Source organism: Sprattus sprattus (genome assembly GCF_963457725.1).
Source record: "Sprattus sprattus genome assembly, chromosome: 5".
In the NCBI taxonomy this organism is placed as follows: Eukaryota; Metazoa; Chordata; class Actinopteri; order Clupeiformes; family Clupeidae; genus Sprattus; species Sprattus sprattus.
Genome location: NC_137924.1, coordinates 21,949,595 through 21,970,688, shown reverse-complemented (window position 1 = coordinate 21,970,688; position 21,094 = coordinate 21,949,595). Strand labels below are relative to the sequence as shown.

At 46.8% G+C, this 21,094-nt stretch overlaps 1 protein-coding gene across 1 annotated transcript in view; it reads left to right on the top strand.

The window, feature by feature from the left end:
* Positions 1-21,094, top strand: part of myo16 (myosin XVI) — a gene marked incomplete at both ends in the record, with an annotated part of 114,703 nt that overhangs the window by 59,034 nt on the left and 34,575 nt on the right. Inside the window, 10 exons of the mRNA XM_080839157.1 lie at positions 596-723; positions 3,395-3,500; positions 4,774-4,891; positions 5,471-5,618; positions 9,236-9,353; positions 11,501-11,618; positions 12,632-12,703; positions 13,768-13,909; positions 15,778-15,850; positions 19,948-20,100. Of these exons, the coding sequence (XP_080695283.1) occupies positions 596-723; positions 3,395-3,500; positions 4,774-4,891; positions 5,471-5,618; positions 9,236-9,353; positions 11,501-11,618; positions 12,632-12,703; positions 13,768-13,909; positions 15,778-15,850; positions 19,948-20,100 (1,176 nt within the window). The remainder of the gene's footprint in view (positions 1-595; positions 724-3,394; positions 3,501-4,773; positions 4,892-5,470; positions 5,619-9,235; positions 9,354-11,500; positions 11,619-12,631; positions 12,704-13,767; positions 13,910-15,777; positions 15,851-19,947; positions 20,101-21,094) is intronic.

Genomic DNA, 21,094 nt, shown 5'->3' with positions numbered 1-21,094 from the left:
TATTCAGTTTTCTGCCTTGTTTTGTTTGTTTGCCAAAGTAATGACAGTGTAATGGCTCACTGGCTCACTGGAAGTTTGGCTTTACTCATTGTCCAGTTTCATCATTGTCAACCCATGTATGAGCACATGATGAATGATTATGACGAAATTCATCTGAAACTGTTTGCTTTTGATATTGTGGCCTTTCTTTTCCTCGTCCTCTTCCTCTTTGTGCTCGTCCTCCTGTGGGGCCCCCTTTGGTGTCTTTCCCCTCACACTGATGTGTTAATAACTTCGGGCTTAGCGTTAGCGATGTTAGCGTTTCCGCTATGAAAAAGGTGTGCTCATTTAGTTCAGATGGTGATGCCTTCTGTTTATTGTGTTGAGTGCATGTGTGTACTAAATAAACGTGAAACATACACATTGAAAAATGTGTGAATAGTGTTTACAGCTATGAGAAAAGTGCATATCTTTTGAGAACTGAGGCAAAGCTATAGATTATTTTGTGATTATAGTTGCCAACCGATTATTGTAGCCAACCAGGAAAAAAACTGCAATACCTAAGTACTTTCACTACCTTTCTGCTTATCTCCCTGTCTCTGTATTTGTCTCTCAGGTGAGTCAGCTGTACCTGTGCTCCACTGGTCGTCTGTGCTCGTCTCTCCCGCCCCACATCTTCTCCTCGGCTGAGAGAGCCTATCACATGATGCTGCAGGAGCGACGCCCACAGTGCTTCGTCATCAGGTGCACGTCAATCAAACCCGCCTGCAGCCTCTTCAAACACGCAAACATCCACATCCACACACACACACACTCAGGAGGAGATACCTACACGTAGACATCCACATCCACGCGCACAAGGAGATACCTACACATATACAGTACATTCTCTAGCACAGACCTGCACACACATGCACAGATAACGCACAAACATGCTCAGACACATTCTCACCCTGATGCATATGCACATCATCTACACACCTGCACAGTTGCACACAGTTCCGCACAGATAAACCTACTCAAACTTGAGCACATATTTCAGTATGAGAGTATGAATGCATGCTTACTATACTCACCAATGCTTAAATCCATTGCCCTATATAAATTCATTGACCTACATGGTAAGAAGCCAATCAGAGGCTTTCATATGGAAGAACCCTTAGCTGCATTGATCTATTTCCCCACGTTAATGGGATTCAATTTGGGAGTTTTAATTACTCACACAAGCTCCATTTATAACTAATGTCAGGTGGGTTTTGGTAAAGGCCACTATTCAGATAAACCCCTGTTTGGCCAGGTCGTCCTAAACGCACCCAGAGAGATTGATGGGGGTACAGGCTGTGAATACAGGCCCGTTAACGCTGGCCGATGGATTAATGGGTCTAGGGAAGTGTTGAAGGTGCCTGATGATGGCCTCCGCTGGACCGAGGCCATCTTCTCCCTGATTGCAATTAAGTGGGAACAGCGGTGTTCCGGCCGGCGTTCCGGTGCGGATGTGCTGAGCCAGAGTGGATTTGGCAACAGCTTTAATGCCCTCTCTGCCTCAGCCATTTATCACCAGCACAGCACCTTCAGGTGAAGGGAGGACACATGCACACACACACACACACACACACACACACACGCACACACATGCACACACACACACACACACACAATCACAAACACACAAACACACACACACACACACAAACAAAGACTTCCCTGACACAAGCACTAAACGCCATGTTAGTCAGATGTCCTTTTGAAGGTAAAAGTGTAGCTACATTGAATGAGAAGGTTGCATATTCTTTGCAGATCAACAGTATTGTATCTGCAAAAGAAGATACATGTCCAAGGTCAGAATATAAACACACAACCCTACACACACATACACACACTCACACACACACACACACCGGACACACACACACACACACACACTCACACACACACACACCGGACACACACGGACACACACACACATACACACACACACACACACACACACAGAAACACACAGAAACACACACACACACACACACGCGCGCTCCCTATCCACACTCGTCAGCTGAATGAGTCCAGCTGTTTACGGGAGTGTGTAATACTCCCTAAGTCCCAGAACTGGACTTTACTGACCGCGACTCTCTTGAAGTTTAATGTCATTAGGTGGGGCTGTATGCACCAGGGGGACAACACGAGCGGGCTAACCCAAAGCAGTGGCCCTGGGCAGGAGGGGCCAGATGGGTGTGGATGACAGACTGAGCCCCAGCGGAGAGACGTGTGTGTGAGAGAGCTGGTGTGTGGAGGAGAGGAGAGAGGAGAGAAGGGAGAGCGCAGACCTGACGGCTTGACAGATGTGGGCCATGCCCAGATGACTTCAGCTCAGAGCAGCAATAGCAACAGCCCCACCTCCCTCCCTCTCTCTCTCTTTCTCTCCCCTTCTCTCTCACGCTCTCTATTTTGCTCTTTCTCTCGCTCTCAATTCGGTTTAATTCAATTAGCTTTATTAGCATGACGGAAGTGTGCCTCATTGCCAAAGTATTTCTGACAAATTGATTAGTCCATGTAATCAAAAAAAAGAAAGATGAACGTGTCCTCTCTCTGTATTCCTCTCTTCTGTCTGCCAGTCTAAGCTGCCAGTCAGTTTGGCTTCTCCACCCACTGTGCTCTAATGTTGTCAAGCATGGAATGACCCTGGCAGGTAAAATTATGCCAAACCTGACTCATGAATTATGGAGGCGGTGTACACGCAGAATGCAAGCGAGATAAAAAAAAAAAAGCAGAGAAAGGTGTTTGTCAGTTGTCAGTCATGGAGATGAAACAAAGAGACATTTTCTGCCAGTGCCACTGAAGGATGAACTCTGCTGGAGACAAAGGTCTACTCATTCACGCAGAGGAGAGGGGGATGGAGGGAGGGAGATAGAAAAGGATAGGACATAGAGTTAGGGAGAGAGAGAGAGAGAGAGAGAGAGAGAGAGAGAGAGAGAGAGAATATTCTTGGGTAGTGTTCTTAGCCTGTGGTAAGTCTGATGAGTCATCAGGCCCCTATCGCCTTGCTGTGCCATTGAGCCCTATCTCTCTCTATCTCTATCTCTCTCTCTCTCTCTCTCTCTCTCTCTCTCTCTCTCTCTCATATCTCTCTCATATCTCTCTCATGTCTCTCTCTCGTGTTGTCGACCGCTTACTCCACTCATTTATCTCTCACACTCCAGGCCAGTTATCCAGTTATCTATTATTCATCAACCAGACGAAAACTCTGCCAGCTCAGACAAACTCTGCCAAACTCTCATGTAACTTGTACAATTTATTTTTTCCCCTCTTCCCCCCTTCCCTCTTTCACTCTCTCGCTCTTCCTCTCTCTCACTACCCCTCTCTCTCTCTTTCTCTCTGTCTTCCTCTCTCCCTCCCCCCCCCCTCTCTGTCTGTCTCTCAGTGGTGAGAGTGGTTCTGGGAAGACGGAGGCCTGCAAGCACATTCTGAAGCACCTGGCCGCTCGTTCCAGTCCCAAAGGGTTTGCCCTGGAGCCCAGGATGAAGCATGTGAGATACTCCGACCCACATTCACATGTGCTTTATGGGCCAGACCAGTTAGACACCGAGAGATACTCCAACCCACATTCACATGTGCTTTATGGGCCAGACCAGTTAGACACCGCATTGCCAAAGCATTCACAGGAATAGAAGGACATAAATAAAAGGGGGGTAAAACAAAACTTATATTGCTACACTAGATAAGTAACACATGATAATCTCTCTCTCTCTCTTTCACTCTGTCTGTCTCTCTATCTATCTATCTACCTGTGCCTGTGTACAGTAAGCTATGATGAAATGTATAGTTAACTTATGTGCATCAGTGATGTGCAGTGATGCGTTACTGGATGATGCTGTCCTCAGCATCTCTGCCAATGCCATTGCACCTGACCCACACTGACCATCAGGGCCATTGATCTGCTTTCATATTCAGTCCAGGGCCACATCAGCATATTTCTGAAATAGATGGGAAAAGTCTCCTGAAAATTGACCTGCCCTTCTATGATTGGTCACGGTGCATTGTGAGGTGATGGTCTGTGAATCTCCGCACCTCTAGGAACTGAAAACATTTCATTATTATAAGCGATGGTTGCCATCTAAACACCCTTGTACACTTAAACCCATACAAATGACTAACACATACAGAAACGTGTACATTTCTTGCACTTGATGGTTACTGATATACCCAGGGGTTGTGGGTGTAAATGAGAATGAGAATGAGGATGAGAGGAAGGCAGAGGGTTGAGGGTTCACATGGGCTCCCATATACACAAGTCAAGTGTATTGTATGTGCTGTACCGTGACTGAGACAGTGTCACTCCAGCAGTGTGAGCACAGCAGCACTAGGCTGCATCAGAAGCCCTCCGCACCACGGCTCCCTGCTTATCTGGGTCACCAGCTCAGTGTGTCGGCGGAGAGGGGGCGTGATGAGGCTCCACTCATGTCTTATGTTAAGTCGCCCCCTGGTGGAGAGACGAGACCGATGCATCTGTCATACCACTGCTTCCCTGCTATGATAAAGAGTATTTCTTTCACATTTACCAAAGTAACCATTCGTATTATATCGTCTTTCTGTTCAGTTCCAGTGCAAGTTATCATATATGCAGTGCAGTATAGTATAAGCTGAAGTAACAAAGATACACACTTTGCATGAGGCTTTCCATTGATACACTCAGAATGTATGCATTCTGTTTGGCGATATATTGCCCTGTACTCTTCTTATAGACACCTGCATTTGACCTGCCTAATCTGACATGAACTGACTGGTTGTCTCCTGACCCAGGTGAACTGTGTGCTGGAGGCCTTTGGACACGCTAAGACCCAGATGAACCCCAACTCCAGCCGTGTCATCAAACTCCTGACTGTACAGTACTGTGAGAAGAGGAGGACCATTCTGAGAGGTGCCGTCAACTCTCTCTCTCCACACACACACACACACACACACATACACACACACTAACACACATATAATACACTGCAGTGTAAATGTGATTGCTATACCAGCATGCACTAATGATGAACACCTATACAAAAAATATACAGTATGCAGCCATTACTCTGACATTTATATTAATGATATATTGGCTATGGCTGAGAGCTATAGATGCCACCCATAGAGGGCGCTAGTGCTCCATGGAAAAGCAGACTAGCAGCACCATTACTTAACCTAGATCCATAAATTGACCCAAACAAGATTAACACAGACGCTAATTAACTTAACTGCATAGTAAGTGTTGTTGACTGCTACTTAAAATCAAAACAAATATAGTAAAGGCGTAGTGCGTTTTACTACGGTGTTAAATCTTCCAGCCTTATTTAGATTAGAGGTAATTAAAGATAATTCTGACAACACCCAGAACTCGAACATCCGGCACCCAGAACTCTATTCTCTATTCACCGTCACTGCACGGACATCTTGTTGTGTGAGTGAGAACGTGTGTACTGTGTAGTTGTGACGTCGTGACGTTGTGCGTTCTCAGCGCGCGTGCATGCGTACATGCTGGAGAAGGCCCGGCTCACCGGCCCACCTCAGCAGCAGCAGAACTTCAGCATCTTCCACCTGATGGCCGAGGGGCTGTCTGCGGAAGAGAAGAGCGGCCTGTACCTCAACAACCTGCTCGCGCACAGGTGTGTTAAAACACGCATGTTAACACGCATGCTTGCATCTTATAACGACACTTGACCACACATAAACAGGGAAGGCAAAGTTCACAGTTCTCAGTAGAATGTTGTCTTAGAGCATCAGGTACAGAGTGTGGCCTTGAGGGATTGGTTTGTGGAAAATGCATAGCAGTGAGGAACACTTTTAAGGTCGTCTTCTCGCACTGCTTCTCCTCTCCATGGGGATCCTCTCCTCCCCTGCACCTCCTTATTGGGTGGATGCTTTGTATCTCAAGTGCTCTCTCAAGCTCATCAGGGTTATTTGGTCTTTCAAGTGTATTTGGTCTAATTGGTATCCAACTTGATGATTCAGTTGCTATTAGTTATAGTTGTACTTATTCATTTGAGTTTTACGTTATATTCAGTTTGACTGATACTTGTACTTTAGATTGCAGTTTATTGTATTAAAAAACTGTTCATTCATTGACCATTTATATAACTCCTTGTGTGCCAGGCCAGTACATTAATAAAGCTCTAGAAATAGGCTTATATACAGGTAATATTGTAGGTAGTTCAGTAATTGAATCAAATTAATTCTATCTTTCCACAATACTTACCACTCTAATTCATTCTACTGCCCACGTGTTTTCTGTCATTTAGCTGTCCCTACAAACGCACACACACATACATACACACACACACACACACACACACACACACACACACACACACACACACACACACACACACACACACACACACACACACACACACACACACACACACACACACACACAGACACACAGACACACAGACACATATATATATATTTACACGCTGTTTACAAAACACACAGAAACAGCAGAAACACATACACATCTTCATGCCACAACATGGCATATGACTGCTCAGTGAATGATGTGCACTGGCGAACTATTCGTGCCCTGTAAATGTGTTGTTTACAGCAATACCCAGAACACTCAGACAGATATGGCTGACCCTTATCAGTCATCCATTCTCCATTAGAAAAACAGCTTCTATATGATCATGAGACAACCTGAAGTGTCATAGCCCTGAGACCTCACTAAGAGCCCATTGTAAACACCGGCAGGGCAAAGTCTGGGTGAAAAAAAAAAATAGAAACACCAACATCAACACTTCTCCTCAAAATTGACAGAGCCTTCCTTCAGCCGAATGTTTATGTCAAGCCCTAAGTCTTGGCCTTACATAACAGAAAATGACCTCCGGAGAAAAAAAGAGGCCCAAACGCAGCACGCAAAACTGAGAAAATGGCCAACATTGTAGTGCAGGGATTAGCCGTAGCCTAATTACAGCGGAATTAAATGCGATTAGAGTAAGCAATGACTGGATCACAGTTAGCCTCTCATTAGCGGGCCTGTAGCAGTGCATTAGGAGCTGGTTAGCGTGAAGGTGCTGTTGGGGCCCATTACCTAGTTAGTCTCTGACAAGGTGTTAAGCCTCTCCACAACAGTTCACGCCCACAAATGAGAAGGCAGTGTTGTGCTTCAACACCTCAGAGATCCATGTGCTGTGCATGGGCCTGTGCGTATGCATACACATGTTTGAGTGTGTGTTAGTGTGTGAGTGTGTGTGTGTGTGTGTGTGTGTGTGTGTGTGTGTGTGTGTGTGTGTGTGTGTGTGTGTGTGTGTGTGTGTGTGTGTGTGTGTGTTCTCACAAAAGGAAGATGGAAAGAGTGTGTTTCTGTCTCTCTCTGTCACTCTCTCTCTACCTCTCTTCCTTCCACTCCCTCTCTCTTCACCCCCCCCCCCCCCCCCCCCCCTTCTCTCTCTGTCTCTTCTGCTCTTCATCCCTCTGAGGCTTTGTTACTTCCTGGTGTTGGTCATGTTGATGAATTTTTGTACAACGCCATGATGTGTGAGGTCTTTTGTTGTACCAAAACATGACCTCTCACTCACACTCATCTGTCATGTTTATTTATTCATTACTGCTCCCCTTTACCCTGAACCAACGCTGTCTGTGTGTTTGTGTGTGTGTGTTTGTGTGTTTGTGTGAAACATTGCTAGCTTGTGTGCTTGTGTGTGTGTGTGTGTGTGTGTGTGTGTGTGTGTCCATGTGCTTATGTCCTTATGTCCTTATGTAGTTATGTATGTGGCAATAGCTGGGATGTGTGAATGTTTTACTGTATGTGCGTATATTTGTCTCCACGTAGCAGATGGCTACACTGTATTTTTTGCTTGCTTTAGTGTGTGATTGTGTCATGACATACTGTATGTCTTTGATATGTTTGTGTGTTGTGTCGCTGTGTGAAAATAGTCTCACTCTTTCTGTACGTCTCTCGCCCCCTTACTCCATCTCTCTCTCTCCCTCTGTCTCTGTCTCTGTCTCTGTCTCTGTCTCTGTCTCTGTCTCTGTCTCTGTCTCTGTCTCTCTGTCTCTCTGTTAGTGTGTGTTTCTTCTTAGCTACTGTACGTCTTGGGCGGTGTGTACTGTGATTGCCGGTCCTTGGCCAGTCAATCAGATGCACATTGACCTGAATAGAGTCAATTTGGAAAAGAGATGGTGCATCTCACGTCTCACGCCAACCCCCCATCTCATAGCAGAGGGATGCGTGACCAGGCCCCTGCCACCAGCCAAAAATCCCCATCAAACTCAAACACAAACACAGGGAGACACTCATACAGACACACACACCCACAGACACACACACACACACACACACACACACACACACAGGGAGACACTCATATGTACACAAACACACACACACAAACACACACACATACACACAAAACAGACACATAGACACACACACACACCCACACAGACACACGCACACACCCACACACGCACACACGCAGGGAGACACTCATACATACACGCACACACATTCAGACACCCCGTGCATGAGCACGCACATGCTTACACACGCATAACCTTGTCAGAATCTACTCCTACTCATACTCGTTAAGTGGGCCTGCGTGACCAAACTCAACTCTCCCTCCCTCGCTACTTCTGCCTTCTGCCCAAATGTTACTCAGCTGGAGCCATAGAGCTGCACTGTGGAGCTCAGTTGATCTGTTCAAAAGAGGCTGTCCCTTTCCAGTGTCTATAAGGACCCTCTTACTCAAAACAATGCATCTGTTGTATCTGAATAATCTAACTGTTAATTCTTTTTAATCTATTAGGCTACCACTGACTGTAACTATATACTGTATACTCTATTTAATATGAATAGATCACGGTGATTTCCTGTGGGAGTATGCGTGGATTATATAGTGCACGTTTTTAATCTTGACATACCTATGTTTACTTATGGAGGATTTCACGTCACACCCTCCCCTCTGACAGCAGTTAGATTGGAGCTGAACGTGCTCACGGTGACGTTCACTTCCACTGAGTGTAAAGCCCTCATAATCTGTAGCTTTAGCTGTCTCTGCCTGCTTAGACTGACATGGAGATGAAATGTATAATACATCCTTCTGAGCCATGATATCATGAATGTCATCGGTAGAGCCTTCGTATACATTCGTTTGGTACTGTGAACAAACACACTTGTGTTGTAAATATTTAATGCAGAGTTGGACTTTTAAATCTTATTTTTGTTTCTGTGTGTGTGTGTGTGTGTGTGTGTGTGTGTGTGTGTGTGTGTGTGTGTGTGTAGGTTCCTGAGGAGCACAGAGGCAGGTGAGGCACCCCCGTTGGGCACTGCCAACGCCCAGAGCAGAGAGAGACTGGCAGCCGTGAAGCAGGCCCTGCGAGCCCTCGGCTTAAACAAACTGGTACGCTCCCTCTCTCCCTCTTTCCCTCTCTCCATCTCACCCCCTCTCCCTCTCTCCCTCTCTCCCTCTCTCCCTCTCTCCCTCTCACCCTCTCACCCTCTCACCCTCTCTCCATCTCTCCATCTCTCCATCTCTCCATCTCGCCTTCTCACCCTCTCACCCTCTCTCCATCTCTCCATCTCGCCCTCTCTCCATCTCTCCCTCTCTCCCTTTCTCCATCTCAACTCTCCCTCTCACCCTCTCACCCTCTCACCCTCTCACCCTCTCAGCCTCTCACCCTCTCTCCCTCTCTCCATCTCTCCATCACGCCCTCTCATCCTCTCTCCCGCTCTCCCTCTCTCCATCTCTCCATCTCTCCATCTAGCCCTCTCATCCTCTCTCCCACTCTCCATCTATCCCTCTCTCCCTCTCTCCATCTCTCCATCTCGCCCTCTCATCCTCTCTCCCGCTCTCCCTCTCACCCTCTCTCCATCTCTCCCTCTCATCCTCTCTCCCTCTCTCCATCTCTCCCACTCACCCTCTCACCCTCTCACCCTCTCACCCTCTGAGCTACTGATATTTATTTTGTCGGCTAGAGATAGAAATGAACAATGACTTTATGACACACAAATTAACTGTGTGTGTGTGTGTGTGTGTGTGTGTGTGTGTGTGTGTGTGTGTGTGTGTGTGTGTGTGTGCTATGAAGGTGTTATTAGCTGGGGCTATTTTTAGGGCCTAATCAGCATTTGTCTGCACTGACCACCATTTCAACCCTTAATCCAGAGCCATCTTCTACAGCCATAATGACCCTTATACCTCATACTCAGACACACACACACACACACACACACACACACACACACACACACACACACACATCCGTCCATCCTCCCACCCTCACACACAGGCTTACACCTAGATTCACACAAGCACAAACATGCACAGGAAACTGCCAATACAACAATTGCGTCAAACAAGTGCACACTAAGATGCGCACAGCCTAATGTACACACTTCACACAGACTCACAACACACACACACACACACACACACACACACACACACACACACACACACACACACACACACACTCACACACACCATCATTCCCTCAAACACACGTAGAGCTTTTGGTTGCGTAAGTAGATATACATCATGTTCTGAGCTGTCATAAGTGGTAGAGGACATGGCCTGTTTCTCCATGACGATGTCCCCTGAAGCTGCCGGAATGTCCATAGTGTCCTCCTCATCTCTACTCTTAATCCATACTTAATCATCAAGCGATCAGGGTTACACTTAACTCTTACACAGACACTCACATAAACAGTCTCACATTCAGGATGTGTACTATATAAGGCTTGGTGCTGAAATACTGGACATGTGTGTGTGACGCAGATGCAGACGCAGACGCAGACAAACACACACACACACACACACACACACACAAATACACAGAGAGAGAGAGAGACAGAGAAGGTTATGCTTTGCGGTCGAAATCGAGGTGACGTCTGTTTCCTATGTTTTTCGTGGAGGCGGAGGTGTGTCGGTCTGGTGTGGTGCGTATTAGTGTGGTTGGAACACAGTGTTCTCCACGGTGTGTGTAAACCAAGACACGAGGACCTGTGTGACGCTGACCTCTAGCCAACGAGCCAAATACACACACACCCACACACACACACACATTGCACACAAAGAAACACACCTGGAGCAAGACAGCCAGGGTGTGTTGATCCTACTAGGAACAGCTTTAAAGCTCCTTCATTAAAGAGGGATTGTCCCTTTCAGCCTGGCGCCACACCATCTCTCTCACACACACGCACACACACACACACACACACACACACACACACACACACACACACTGGCAAACACACACACACACACCCTCACCCATGAGCAAGCACCATCAAATCAGTGCTCCCCTGAGAACTATATAGTGTGTTTGTTACTGTACACGTGTTCTTATATTCTGATGTGTGTAGTATACTCATAGTATCTGCTTATTATGTCTCCAAACTTTGATGTGACCTGTCTCCGGTTTTGCCAGTAGTTTTGTATATAGATGCTGTTATGACTCCATGAAGTGTCTGTCATAGCTGGTCTATGTTACTGTGTGAATAGTATATTACTATGCATGCTTATCAGTGGTTTTTTTTTTCATTTCCCAGGAGGTGGAGAATCTGTTTGTGGTGCTGTCGGCTCTGCTGCACCTGGGGGACGTGCACTTCACAACCCTGGGCGACGCCGACACGGCCCTCCCCTCCGACCTGCAGCTGCTGGAGAGAGGTCAGTCAGCAGGGGGCGATGAGGAGCCGCTCCGGCTGCGGCTCAGAGCACACAACACATAACACACAACCCTGCTGCGCCACTGCAGAGGGGCAGAGGGGGGGGGGGGGAATGGAAGCAGAGAGAGAGAGGGAGAGATAGAGGGACAGAGAGGGAGGGAGGAAGGGAGGGACAGCGATAGAGGGAGGGAGAAAAGAGAGAAAGCATAGAGGAGGGGACTATAAACTGTGTCATGCGCCATCCTCGGTTTGTTTACATCAGTTTGGCTGAAGCCCTGAAATGGATCACGTCGTACTACGCAATGGAAACTCCCACACACACGAACATTCAGACGCATGGATGCACACATACACTCACACGCACAACTACACACACACACACACACACACACACACACAAGTACACACTAGTTAAGCTCTGATTTTAATCACCGTTTCCTGCCCCTAAGCACTAACTAGCACACTAACATTCACACAAATAGAGCGTGAAGCACACCCACATATGGAAGCACTAGCACTAAGCACTAGCACCTTCCATTCACTGGCTTCTGGTTACATAATACCATGCAAACACACAGTCACAAACTCCGATGCACTCACACACACACACACACACACACACACACTCACACAATCACAGAGATATACACACACAGGCAGTGCTGTAAGCCGGAACCTGAACGCTGGTAAACAAATGACATCATCGCTCTCTCACACAGAGTGTAGTTGTTTCCAGGGATGTGATCTGGACCTGATGTCACACGTGTGCATGTGTGACGTGCAGATGGCTACTATTGATCCAGTTTCACTGTGGAAGTCTCCACTACTCGATAACACTGTCTGTGTGCATGTCAACACGGTCAAATTATTTTTAAAAATAATGTTTTTTTTTTTTTTTATGTTTTAAATGAAACCAATTCTTGTTTACAAACAATCTCTCTCCTCCTCCTTGCCTATCTATCCCTCTCTCCATCCCTTATCGTCTCTCGCTCCCCCTCTCTTTCTCTCTCTCAGTCTCGTGCATGTTGCAGGTGAATCCAGACGATCTCGGGACAGCCCTCACCTCTGATGTTCAGTATTTCAAAGGTAAGAGAGCGTCTCCCCTATCTCTGGCACTCTGGTGCAGGCAGCCTGCTGGAACAATGAAGCCCGTTATACTGTACGGTCGTCCCCCCCCCCCCCCCCCCACCCACCCACACTGTGCTTGGAGGACACTCTCTGCCAGTTACCATTACCACGCCATTCATGTCAGCGAGGGCAAAATATATATTTAGAAACAGAGTGTGCCCTGTACCCCTGCCAGCGTGAAAAGCAGAGTGACATAAGTTGTTTTTGCAATCACCTAGAAAAGAGCAGAACAGAACACACAAGCCCACAGACACTCACGCAGACAAACACAGTCTCTTTCTCTCTCTCTCTCTCTCTCTCTCTCTCTGTCTCTCTCTCTCTCGCTCTCTCTATCTATCTATCTATCTATCTCTCTCTCTTTATATATATATATATACAGTATATATATATATATATATATATATATATATATATAAATTATATATATATATCCCTCTTTCACACACACATAGACACACACACAGACACACACAGACTCTCTCTTTATCTATCTCTCTCTCTTACACACACACACACACACACATGAACAGTGTTCTTTTGTTGGTTATATTACCCAACAAGGTGAGGTGCTATCAAAAGCGTAGAGAGTGGTAGTTAACCTAATTCTGCCTGTCAGCCGGATTCAGAAGCACAATGTGTCTACTCGTCCCCTCTCTGACCCCCCCCCCCCCCCCCCCCATCCCCCCCATCCCCCCCATCCCTTATTTTGATATCATCTCAAAAGCCAGTGTCAGTGATGGGCTGGGGAACCAGGAAGGAGCACTGTGTGGGCGTAAAGTGATGGCTTTGGATGGTGTGTGTGTGTGTGTGTGCATGTGCGAGTGCTTGTGTGTGCGTGTGCCTATGAATGAAACATGAAATGAAGAAAGGCACACTGACATTATTTTCGACCCACTCTGGGCACAGTAAAGTGAGTTCCTGTCTCTAACTCTGCCCTCCAGCACACGTGTGTGTGTGTGTGTGTTTTTGTGTCGTAATGCAGGTCAGCTGCCTCTCACTGCATCTCTTTGGTCTTTCTCCAGGCGATATCATCACCAGGCGCCACTGCGTCGACATGTCCAACCACACCCGAGACCTGCTGGCCAAAGCCCTCTACGGGCGCCTGTTCAGCTACCTGGTCAACAACATCAATTACTACCTACAAGGCCCAGAGGATACCATGGGGTGAGAGAAATATTATGATAACATTATTTATACAATCAAACATGAATGTCGAGAATATATATAGCTCAACAACATATTTCAGAGGATCTATAGAGCACATAAGATTTATATATAAATATACTAAACGCCAATTCCAGTTACAACGTCTGAAACTCTCACAGAGTCAACAATGACTGAATACCGGCAACTCAAAACGCCTTGGTCCTTCGTAGAGTCCTTCACTGCTAACCGTGACTTAGCATTCACTTCTGAGTGGAGTTTTGGGATAGTTTCATAGCAAACTCATGACATCACAGTGGTCCAGGGCTGAACTCTGCGCTGGCTTGGCCTTGGCCGTCAGTGTCAAAAGTGGAATGCTTAATGTTGTTTGTTTCACGGTCAGTTGAGAAATGCAGGGCATGGTATGGATGACACACACACACCCACAAACACACACACACATGTGAAAGTACATGCTAGCACAGCGTACAAGCAAGCAAAGGGACCCAAGCACACACACACACAAAGAACACAGAGTCCTCCTTGTGGTATCCAACCTACTTTTAGAACAGGAGTACAGAGCATTCCTATCTTAAGCTAGCCATTTCTCAGGACCCTAACAGGTCCAATTGGATGCACACTCATGATTTAAGTTACTGTCTAACGGCTTCAAAGCTAAGGTTGTTTGTGTGTATGGCCCAGTAAGCTTCTTAATGCTCACATTCACAGGGACGTTGTCTGACATTCCATCCATTTTGACCTCAATATACAACTGCATCTTATAGCATCCACTTATCTGTCCACTAACTATAGTATGCTTCCATGACCTAGTATGCTTTCTTCGTATGTTTTCTTGTGTTCATTTGGTATCTCATCTTCTACAGTGTTTCTCCCTTTTTCAGTTTCTCCCTTTTTTTCTCTCTCTCTCTTTCTCTCTCTCTTTCTCTCTCTCTCTCTCTCTCTCTCTCTCTCTCTCTCTCTCTCTCTCTCTCTTTCTCTCTCTCTTTCTACCCCCCTCCCCCTACATACACTCTTTATGCTCACTTTAATACATCATCACTATAATGGACTACATACTACAATGGCCTCGTATTTATTGTAAGTCATTTATTTCTGACTAGTCAGGGTAGATCACCGCCCTGACTCAGGACATAACAATCGCGTAGGGCATAATGTTTGCCGTATACATCGACGAGCGCCAAACGGCTTTCAGATAAAGGCCATAAACGTCCTCCAATAACAGGTGAGCACTTTTGGCTAAACACACAGGGTAATAGCCATTGATGAGACACTAACTGCTTTTAGATACGGTCTCCCTCAAATATCGAGGATGCCTTGCGGACAGATAAAGAGAGGTATTGATACTGACCCGTGGGTAACGTAACGGCCTCGTCGAATAAAACCGCCCCTATTGACACGGCCGTGAGATGAGTGTGCATTCGGATGAGACCTCCTTAATAAACATTGATGGGCGCATAGCAGCTGCTGGGTAAAAGGCGTAATAGACATTGGCGAGTGCGTCAACTGCCGCTCATCAGAGATCGATGAGTCACTATGCTGCCGCTGTCACGGCAATGAGCGCGCAGGCTACCGCAGCTGGGGCAGGAATGATACGCGGGAAAACAAAACAGAAAAGATTTATGAGTGGACGGTACCGGTCACAGGTGCATGCTCCCATACGTGCATACACGTGCACACACACAGATGTGCCATATATGCACAAACGCATGTAATGCTAAAGTAGATACACTCTATTTTGCATGATTCGCAAACACAACTCATACACTCACACACACACACACACACACACACACACACACACACACACACACACTGGGTAACTATCACATCTCTCTGACTGTCATCTTGACCCATCTTGTTGTTGACAGAGACCCTGCTCTGGAGATAGGCATATTGGACATCTTTGGCTTTGAGGAGTTTCCGAAGAACAGCTTCGAGCAGGTGGGTGGATATGTCACAGCATCAGCAGGAAATGACATCGCAGCCAATGGTGTCCCATATCATCACACATTCTCACCAGAAAGGGTTGTGTCATAGAACTCCTTTGTCGTAGCCTCTTAAGATAAACTCAGTGACTTAATCAATTGAATTTCCTACGTTGCACCATTGCACATTTGCTGATAGTAATTAAGGTGATAAGGGTGATTATGGTGGCGTTTTGTTGACAGAAGCTGCGACTGGTAACGATCTCTTCACAGTCCATGGTTTTGGGACTGAAACATAGTCAGGCAATTTACCATCACATTCAGTAGAAAACCTGATTAGCGGCTTAGCGACAGATCTGCTAATTGTTGACTTGCGAGGTCAGTGATCAGCCCAAACAAACAGCTCATGACAATGGGGGTTTCAGAGGACAAAAGAGAAGGAAAACATTTCAGATGCAGTGTCCCTGAGTGCCCCCTCCACTGCTGCTCGCTCTCTCTCTCTCTCTCTCTCTCTCTCTCTCTTTCTCTGTCTCTCTCTCCCCCCCCTCTCTCTCTCCCCCCCCTCTCTCCCTCTCTCCCTCTCTCTCTCTCTCTCTCTCTCTCTCTCTCTCTCTCTCTCTTTCTCTCTCTCTGGCTGCAGCACGCTAGCCGCCGTACAGAAATAGATTATCTGATGTCACTGCTGTTGATGACACTACTGAACTGAACTCTCCCTGAGTGTGTGTGTGTGTGTGTGTGTGTGTGTGTGTGTGTGTGTGTGTGTGTGTGTGTGTGTGTGTGTGTGTGTATATGCGTGCAAAACAATCGTGTACATCTGCCTGCATGCCTTTATATATTTTGTGTGGTCTGTGAAAGGTGCCCTCTTTCATGACCGATCCTACCCTCCTCTTCCTCTTCACCCTCTTCCTCATCCTCATCTCCCTGGTCTTTGTCTCCGCTGTGATGGTGGTGGCAGTGGTGTGTAGTTGTGTTTTGATTCACCCCAACCCCCCCCCCCCGCGCGCTTGAGCCAGGGCTATCCAACGCGCCGCCGGTCCTCATGTAGCCTATGCAGCTTCTCGCCACAGACCGGCCCATGATTGAGGGTCTCCTCCCCGCAGGTTTCCCCTACGCTTTACCAGGAAACACTCCGCTCTTTGCCAGCGGCTCAGAAAAACCCGCACACACACACACACCAGCCAACCATAACACAGACACACTACACCACCCTCACAGGGTTCCGATGATAGGTATCATTAGCACATCATGTTGAATGATAGAGGAGGTTTGGTTTGGGCGGCGATGTTAAGGCTGCGGGCCGAGGGTTTTGGCGGTAGGAGTCCTTTGATGTGGGGGGGGGGGGGGTGTTGGGTTTCTTCTCGCAGGCTCCACTCGTAAGTTATGGTTGCTGATGGGCTGGTGAGAGGACAGGATGGAGGATCAGAGAGGACATTGGAGGCTTCTGGCAGACACACACATACACACACATAAACACACACAACGGTTGCCAGGGCACTCCAATCCGGGCGACCCGACTGACCTTGTGTCCAGAGGTTGAACTCTAAACGCTGAAGGGGTTTTGGCATTGTGTTCCTTTGCCAGAGTTGCCATCCAAATGTAAGACAGCCTTTGGGAAAAGTTGCGTCGCACTGACATTGAGTTAAACGCAGTGACAAGGGACTGAAGAGCAAGTGTTTCCTAACACAATTTTTCTTTCTATCTCTCTCTCTCTCTCCCTCTCTCTTTCTTTCTGTCTTTGCCTTTCTTTCTGTCATCTGGTCTAAAGCTGATGTCGCTCCTCTCCTCAGCTGAACCTTCAGCTGTAGACACAAAGGAGTTGTTTGTGTCTGTCTGTGCGTGTGTCTGTGATTTTCTGTGTGTTTGTCTGTCTGTGTGTGTGTCTGTGATTATCTGTGTGTGTGTCTGTCTGTGTGTGTGTGTGTGTCTGTGTGTGTGTGTGTTTTCTGTGTGTGTGTCTGTCTGTGTCTGTATGCTCTGGATCATCATCTCTGGATCATTCCTCTGTGAAGGATGTGGCGTCAGGATGAATCAAAATATGGAGGTGCCGGGACTCAAATTAAAGTGGCTTTGAATGGCGAGGGTGGGAGGGGGAGGGGGAGGGGGAGGGGGGGGGGGGGGTGACTGCTGTAGCTGTAATGCTGTTTTAATGTGCATCCCATGTGAGTGAGAGATAGACATCCCCTGTAAATCCACTCCAGACGAAGCGCTCTCTCGTCTGCCGGGCTGCTTAAAGAGATCCCTCAGCGCTGAGGGAGTGGCGCTGCTGCTGCTGCCGCAGTCCCTATATCACGGCTCAGCCTCTTAATCAAGTCCCCACCAGCACTGGGAGGATGAGAGGCAAGGGCCTTACGACTGTCCCTCTCAGACACCCAGACACAGTCATAGAATTAAGTGTGTGTGTGTGTGTCTGAGGGGAAATTTTGTGTACTCAGTGTGTGTGTGTGTGTGTGTGTGTGTGTGTGTGTGTGTGTGTGTGTGTGTGTGTGTGTGTGTGTGTGTGTGTGTGTGTGTGTGTGTGTGTGTGTGTGTGTGTGTGTGTGTGTGCGTGTGTGTGTGTATATGTGTGTGTGTGTGTTTTCAGCAGTGGACAGGAGGGTGTAAATCTGCACTGGCCCTGCTTGAGAAAGGAGCTTTCTCCCACGGCCACTGGGAGATGCCCCTTTGAGAGCAGGAAGGCACCGGCAGGATGTCAATCTCCCCTCTCCCCTCTGTCTCTTCCCCCTCTCCCTCCATCTTTTCTTTCCAATTCGATTCTCTCCCTCCTCTCCACACCACTTCTCCCCTCAATCCCTTCCTTTCTCTAGGAATCCATGTTGAGTATCCGGGATGCCCCCTTAATCCCCACATACGTAGGGGGAATGGGATTCAGTGCACTGGCTTTCTAGGACTATAGATGAAGAGAGAGAGTGAAGGAACAGCCTGTGGTTTGAGCTCCTTCTGGGTCCTTCTATATTACAGGAAATGGAGGGGGAATCCAACGCCAGACATAGAGAAGCGGGGAAGACCAGATATGAAATCATGATAAATCAATAGCAGTTACTTGACCATAAGCTCCAAGGGAATTCTCTTTTTTAATTCAGTTTCAAAAAGTTACATTTGTATTGCCAACATGTTCATATTAAAGTGTGCAAGAATAGACAGTGAGGTAAAAAGAAAAAATTACAATATACACAGACACAATAGATACAGAAAGCAGTGCTCTCTCTCTCTCTCTCTCTCTCTGTTCCTCTCTTTCATACTCGCATTTGAAAGCGCACTGTGTTAATTAGCATTACTGTTAATCAGCTGCTGAGTCATAAAAAAAGCCATGTTAAGAGCATGAGGTCGGGTGGGTTTGGGTGGGGTGGGGTTGAGTGGGGTGACGATGGCTTCATGCACGTGTGTGGAGTCATCATCTGAGAGACACTGGGCTAATTAAGGCCATGTTTCTCTTTAAGGTAATCCAGAGTTTTTACAGCATATTCACCTTTCACCGCAGTTTGAAGTGCCAAAGTGCCAAAGAATTAAGAATGATGACTGAAGAAGTAGAAGTAGAATTTGCCCTGTTTTTTAGCACACGAAGCCTAGTGAGGGTGTCAAGCATGCACACTTTGATTGATTTCCACCCAACCTTAATTGCGTTTTGTGTGAAGACTTGTGCTCACTTGAGTGGCAAACTGAAGGAATTCAACAGAAAAATAATTAGAATGGCATCTAAGCTGGAGCATGACCTAGTTTAAAGTTCAGTGTTCTATGGTCTTCACTCATACTCAAAAACAAGACGGAGACAAGTTCAGTTGATGAACAGAGATGCCTCAGTGCCATTTACTGAATATGTATAGTAAAAACTATGTATACTCTGTGTCTATACAGGGAGATATACTGACACTTTGCCTCTGTCTCTGTGTCACTCTGTGTCTGTGTGTGACTGTGTGTGTGTTTGTGTGTGACTGTGTGTGTGTGTGTGTGTGTCTGTGTGTCTGTGTGTGTGTCTGTGTGTGTGTGTCTGTGTGTGTGTGTCTGTGTGTGTGTGTGTCTGTGTGTGTGTGTGTGTGTGTGTGTGTGTGTGTGTGTGTGTGTGTGTGTGTGTGTGTGTGTGTGTGTGTGTGTGTGTGTGTGTGTGTGTGTCTGCAGCTCTGCATCAACATGACAAACGAGCGGATCCAGCAGCACGTCACTGAGGTCCTGTTCCAGCTGGAGCAGCAGGAGTGTCTGCAAGAGGGCATCTCCTCGGAAACGCTGCGCTCCCCTGGCAACCAGTCGGCCGTGCTGGACTTCTTCTTCCAGGTAACGCTGCAGCTCCCCCCGCCCCTCACTGCTGTTCCCGGATCTGTTTAAATAACCACACAAAGGTCTTCCGACAATAACCATCTAAACAACACTGACTTCAGATGTCTAATTTGGTTGGATAGTAGCGACATGCATTTTAAGTGAGCGCTAATTGTCAATATGAATTCATTAATAAGTTGTTAAGATGAGTCTATAACAGGCAGAGAGAAAGGATAGAGGGAAATAGATCACTCTCTGCTCAATCTTTACATTATATGACTATATATTTTACAGTTACTTTTTTCAATTTAAAACCTAGCACTTTACATTGAATAGACTGACTTCTAAACCTACAGTGCTGTCGTGCCCATCATCAATGGCACCGGCAGCGTATTATCCTAGCGCTACCAGAAATGAGCCATTAGCCATTAGATCCCAGCAGTTAACCATTAGCTAAAGAAAAACACAGCCATTTCAGGAGCCATAAATTGCGGTTGCCTTTTCCTTCCGAAGCCAGTGTAAAAAAAACAGCTCTACCGTGCTTCCTCTGCAGACGGTCCCAGATTGCCAGTCATTCCTGGACAGCTGATTCATCAGTCTGTGATGGCCACATGCATTTTTTATGAGCAGGACTGCATGTTTCATGATGTGTGTAATATGTACAGCGTTCCCATGGCCGCCCCATGCCGACGGGGATGTGTTCTGGCTATTGATTGTGGTTTTGTTCGTTTTTATGCTCAATATGATTCTGCTGTCACTTACTCGGGTGGTTTGAACTCTGAAACAACCAATGAGAGAGAAAGAGAGAGGGACAGAGAAAGATAGAGTGAGAGAGAGAGAGAGACAGAGTGAGCAAGCGAGCGAGAGGGCGAGAGGGTGAGTGAGCGTGCGTGAGATAATGAGCGTTACTTAAGTGTTAAAGAAGAAAAAAGCTACAGCGACATAAAGGAAATGTGTTAAATGTGAGTAAGAAATGGAAAGAGTGTCATTCCAGTTGACCATTATCTCAGCT